The sequence below is a fragment of the Onychomys torridus genome, chromosome 10, assembly GCF_903995425.1.
Source record: "Onychomys torridus chromosome 10, mOncTor1.1, whole genome shotgun sequence".
Lineage (NCBI taxonomy): Eukaryota > Metazoa > Chordata > Mammalia > Rodentia > Cricetidae > Onychomys > Onychomys torridus.
In genome coordinates, this window is record NC_050452.1 from 40,714,543 (window position 1) to 40,720,299 (window position 5,757).

General features: G+C 47.2%; 1 protein-coding gene across 1 annotated transcript; it reads left to right on the forward strand.

The window, feature by feature from the left end:
• Window positions 1-290: 290 nt before the first annotated feature.
• LOC118591874 (BTB/POZ domain-containing protein KCTD8) lies at window positions 291-1,730 on the forward strand. The gene has a single exon (XM_036200331.1). The coding sequence runs from the start codon at window positions 702-704 to the stop codon at window positions 1,728-1,730; it is 1,029 nt and encodes a 342-aa protein (XP_036056224.1). The 5' UTR covers window positions 291-701.
• The last annotated feature ends 4,027 nt before the right edge of the window (window positions 1,731-5,757 follow it).

Genomic DNA, 5,757 nt, shown 5'->3' on the forward strand with positions numbered 1-5,757 from the left:
AGGTGAACTCGGAGGGGGAGATTCGGAAGAATGGGTGAAAGGGAGGAAAAAGGAGAACAAATAAATGAGACTCCAAGGAAATGATGAGTTGCAGTCCACATTTCGCTCGACTCTTTTTGTTGTGTCCCTTGGTTTCGTCTCCCTTGGGCCTCTCCTTTTGATGCTGCCCTCGCCCAGGTTCCCTAGCTAGGGAGCCTCTCCGCCAGCCCGAGAGCCTATCCCTTTAAATGACAGCTGTGGCTCCAGTCCCGGTTCGGGGCTTGACGTCAGTGCCACCTCCTGGGCTGCGAGTTAGCGCGGGCGCCGGCGCTCCAGGCTGGGGCGCGCTAGCTAGCTCGGGAGCAGAGCAGCCCGGGGTGAGTTTTCTTTGCTCCAGCCCCGCCTCCCGCCCTCCCCCTCGGAGAGCCGCGCGCAGCCCCCGAACCACCTCTCCAAGTCTCTAGCACACTTGCAGCCGGTCGCCCCAAAGGAGCAGCAGTGCCCGCCGAGCTCCATTCCTGTGCTTCTCTGCCCGATGGAGCTCGGGCGCTGCCGACGCCTCGGCTGCCGGGAACCCTGAGCCTGTCCCGGGTGTCCCGAGGACCTTGCCGGCCAGTCTGTGAGTGCAGAGTGCCCGGGCGCACACCGAGGACAGGGGGCCTCGAGGTTCTGGGAAGCACGCCGTGCCGCTCGCCTGGGTTACCTGGCTGGCGGCAGGGACCATGGCTCTGAAGGACACCGGCAGCGGCGGCAGCACCATCCTCCCCATCAGCGAGATGGTGTCCGCGACCAGTTCTCCTGGCGCTCCTCTGGCCGCCGCCCAGGGGCCCTGCGCTCCGTCGCCCTTCCCCGAGGTAGTGGAGCTGAATGTTGGCGGCCAGGTCTATGTGACCAAGCACTCGACGCTGCTCAGCGTCCCGGACAGCACTCTGGCCAGCATGTTCTCGCCCTCTAGTCCCCGGGGCGGCGCTCGGCGCCGGGGCGAGTTGCCCAGGGACAGCCGCGCGCGCTTCTTCATCGACCGCGACGGCTTCCTCTTTCGGTACGTTCTGGATTACCTGCGCGACAAGCAGCTGGCGCTGCCCGAGCACTTCCCCGAGAAGGAGCGGCTCCTGCGCGAGGCAGAGTTCTTCCAGCTCACCGACCTGGTCAAGCTGCTGTCGCCCAAGGTCACCAAGCAGAACTCGCTCAACGACGAGGGCTGCCAGAGCGACCTGGAGGACAACGTTTCCCAGGGCAGCAGCGACGCACTGCTGCTGCGTGGGGCGGCGGCCGGCGGCGCGCCCTCGGGCTCTGGAGCGCACGGTGTCAGTGGGGTTGTCGCGGGCAGCAGCGCTCCGGACAAGCGCTCTGGCTTCCTCACCCTGGGCTACCGTGGCTCCTACACCACAGTGCGCGACAACCAGGCAGATGCCAAGTTCAGGCGTGTGGCGCGCATCATGGTGTGCGGGCGCATCGCCTTGGCCAAAGAGGTCTTTGGGGACACTCTTAATGAGAGTCGCGACCCTGACCGGCAGCCGGAGAAGTATACGTCCCGCTTCTACCTCAAGTTCACCTACTTGGAGCAGGCGTTCGATCGACTGTCTGAGGCCGGCTTCCACATGGTGGCGTGCAACTCCTCTGGCACCGCCGCCTTTGTCAACCAGTACCGAGACGACAAGATCTGGAGCAGTTATACCGAGTACATCTTCTTCCGTAAGTTAGCATCCTACCTACCTATGCATCTCACACCCTTTCTCCGCCTTCGCTGACTTGATGCAGGAGGAGCCCCGCTGTGGCCAGGAAGGGACATTCCTTTCATGAGTGCCCTGGCGGCGAGCCTGCTAATCTGTATCAGCAGGTCTCCCTCCAGCATCCCTTGAGCAGTGCAGAGTAAGCCTCGGGTCCTCCCTCATTCCTGGATTCAGGTTCTTTTCCTGAACTTCTTGATCCTGTCCTCTTGCCCCGCCTAGCTCCAGGATACTCTGCACACCCTCCCTTGCACAGGGTTAAGAGGAGAGAGAGCACTGTCTCTACCTAGAGGTTGTCTCCTCTTATCTGATGAGATGTGAGTTTAGGGCGTCAGTTTATTTGAGCCTTCTTTCAAAGGGCGAACTGGCATGGAGACAGCGCAGCGCATGCCAGGATTATTTCATGTGGTGTGTTCCCGCGCAAGAGCTCCAGTTGCATGTGGTTTTGGAAGGGGGCCACTCAAGAGATGGTGACTGTATGTCTAGATCACCTCCTCTTGGGAGCTTGCGCATGAGGGCTGCTAATGTAACATAGCCTCCATTAACTAGTAACAAGATAGGTTTGCCTTTGTCGCTTACCTCCAGTGCAAGTGCCTGATGTTTTGGACAGGGGTCAGAGGGGAGAAATGAGGTTTGGCTTCTGAGTGCATGTGCGTGTGCTTGTGCATGCGCGCTTGCGTGAGTGTGTGTGTGTGTGTGTGTGTGTGTGTGTGTGTGTGTGTGTGTAAAGGGGCAGAGTGTTGAATCAACTTTGCAAGGTAATACTTTCTAAAAGAGGGAGAGTCTATGGGAATTCTTTGGCGAGATGCTTTTCGTGCTGTTTCCAGAGGGGGCCCTGTTAAGTTCAAAACCTCAACTGAACACGACAGTCTTAACATGCAGGTGGTTGTGGGTTTGTCTTGAGTGGGGCTAAGATTCCAAGGTGGACAAAATAAAACTCAAGTAGGGATGGCGGCAAGAAATTATTTGGCTTGCGTTTTCATTTGGCAAGATACGAGAAGCCTTTAAAACCGTGTGTGTGTGTGTGTGTGTGTGTGTGTGTGTGTGTGTGTGTGTGTTCAGTGGGGTGGAGACAGCACTAAAAGCCTATAATGGAAGTAGCCTAGCTTGCATTGTGTTTGCTTTGCTAAGTAGCTCTCAATTGCAAAGCAAAATGAATAATTTTCTACACTTGACTAGAGAGTGGAAGGAGCCTCTCCTTACACAGGTGCAGGATTGATTGGAAAGTGGTTCATTGAGGGTTTTTTTTTATTTTTTTATTTTTTTTATAACCTTGAAGGTAGAGTGACAACACATTACTTCTGAAAGTTAGATGATCTTTTGAGACAGTGTTGGAGTTCCTGAGGAGAGCACTTCTGCAGAACAGCAAATAAATATCCAGGAAAGTGATAAATAAAATCCCAAACTGTTGCTTATTTATTTATCATTTATGAAGGTCTTTGTACACAGACCATGCAGGCCTTGAATTCTCAATCCTTCTTCTTCTTCCTTCTTAATGCTGTCATCAAAGGGCTGCTGCCCCAGGCCTGGATCACTGTCTTTATTATAACAGGAAAAAAGACTGGTATTTGGGAAAGCACAAAGGGGAAATTAATAATTTCTTGTTGGTATAAAATTGACATCTCTTCAATCTACATTAAGCAATTAAGATATTAAAAGGTAAATAAAGCACTCCCTGTCATTGAGACACTTACCAGAATTTTGAATTTGTGAAGCTTCTCAGTCATTTTGTCCAGGGTATCTTTCCAACCATTTCAGAAAATAATGTGAAATGAACTTTTACATGGTTAGTGTTTTCTCTTACAGAAGATATAAACATGAGGGCACTTCATGATTTTCTTTTTAACTGCAGGACTAGGGGACAAAGTAGCAAGCTCCGAATAGAATGATGGAGGTGGTTTTCAGGACACGGTCTTGCACAGACATGTTCCGGCTGGCCTCCTGACTCTCAAGGCTGGGATTCTAGCCACTTACCAGCATGTCTGCCTGAGTGAGAGTGGTGTCTTTGTAGAGTTGAGTTTCTTAAATCTCAGAAATGTCTCACAACTTTGGTCTTCCTTTTTCACCTCCCTTTACTGTCCATTGAAAAAAGAAAATACAGTTTCTAAACTAGGGGTAAAACAATGCCACACAATAGCTACTTGAAGTTGGAAACTGTTCATTTCATTAAGAAGATGACTTGAAAATTACCTGAAATTTAGTGTCTGTTGCACATTTGAAACTAGAGGTGATATTAAATAAAAATCAATTTTTTTATGTTATGAAAACTGCCACTTCTTGAGTGTTACTTTCCTAGTGAGTTCTGAGATTTACTCATAACAGCCCCAGAAATTGGACGCCTTCATGGATTATCCCAATTTAGTGACAAAAATTCGTAATTCAAGAGTAAAGTTTTTATTCCCGAAGTTGAAATCCAGTCACTGATCCACCAAATATATTTGTCTTTTTTCTGGATATTAAATTTATCTTAGATATTAGTAAGCACTTACTAATCTGTGTTTTGAACAGTTGCATTCTATCTGCAAAAAATATTTTGAATTTGATCCCTCTCAATTGTTTGTAAGTAAAGGTATATTCTAATTTATTTATTTTTTCTATTTCTGTTCTGTTCAGTCTGGTAATGCCAGAATGTTACTGTTTTGCTTGAAAGTTCTCTATTGGAAATATTTATCAATGATAGTCAGAGGATCCACATTACTGGATGACCTGATCGTCTACTCATGGTTTTGATGCAGAAAATGGCCTCTTCCTTTACACACATTTACTGCCTCTTCAACACGATTCTTTCCTCAAGGTGTCTAGCATACACTTACTGAGTGTTGTGTGTCAGACATTTTAACAAATCTTTCGAATTTAGGTTGCTAATGAACTTAGTGGTTTGATATTGCCCTAAAAGTGACAAAGTAGCAATTAAATACAGAGGCATCGAACTTAGTGCTCACTATCAATCCAAAACTTCCAAAGAAGGAAAGAGGATGGCAGACACTGCTGTTTTACTAAATGTGGGGGTGGGGCACATTATTTACTTGTTTATGTATTAGTTCCCTACCTGTATAATGGAGGCTGCCATACTTCTAATTTTATGGAATTTGAGAGTCCATGTGAAGTACTTCTTATGTCAGAATTTGATTAAAAAATACTGGTAAGTGCTATTCTATAGTTTATTTCTTTGTCAACGTAATTTTTTGTTTATTATAGGAATTATAGTGAGCTAAGTGGAAAATTTACTTCAAGAACAACACACCAAATTTTCCTAAGTTTGCAGTATTTAAATACTGCTTTCCTCAGACCAAGTTACCTAGATTGTTCCCATCATATTCTGGTTTGTCTGGGTCAAATCTATCACCACTCACTTCTGATTCAGGGTTAAAAAGTACTCCTTTCTAGGACTTGAAACTTCAGAAATATTTTCCTTATACACACCAACCTTGTACTTAAGATAACTGGGTTCAGATCCACAAGATTATAGATAGGCTATTTAGACATTAAATACCAGCCTAATTGCATTACAAGGACACTTTCACCTGTTCTCATTCTTAATTCATTGTTTATAAAGATTTTTAAATGTAATAATTCTTACACCTTTGTGATAAATTTTCTTATTACGCCTCAAATACTGAAGACAGGTTGTCCTTTCTTGGGAAAAACAGAATGATTTATTGGGTTTTCTGCATTTGGGGGAAGGGCAAGTGCTTGGTAAGTGGAATAGTGGCTTTTTTAAACAGCAAGACAGGATAAAAGGCATTCTGTGTTGTACAAAAAAGGCTGTAGACAGGCGCATGCTGGAATGTGCTAAGTAGATCAGTTGTGCTTCAAACTAGCACTCTGTTTCTTTTGCTCTGCACAGTGAGCATGGTGTACATACATCCTGTGCTTCAGTCCTTCAAGTTTTGGACTCCCTATGTTGCTTGAAGCGTAAGTGTCATGAGTAGAGGAGGTTTCAACGATGAAGCAGAGAAAAAGTGGAAAATCATTGGAATGCTAAAAGTTGGGAAGCTGTGTGATGTGATCCTGGCTGCTGTACAGGGGCTCTGAACTCTTTATTTGT

Coding starts and splice junctions, on each gene's coding strand:
- LOC118591874 (XM_036200331.1), top strand. CDS start 702: ATGGCTCTGAAGGACACCGGCAGCGGCGGCAGCACCATCCTCCCCATC.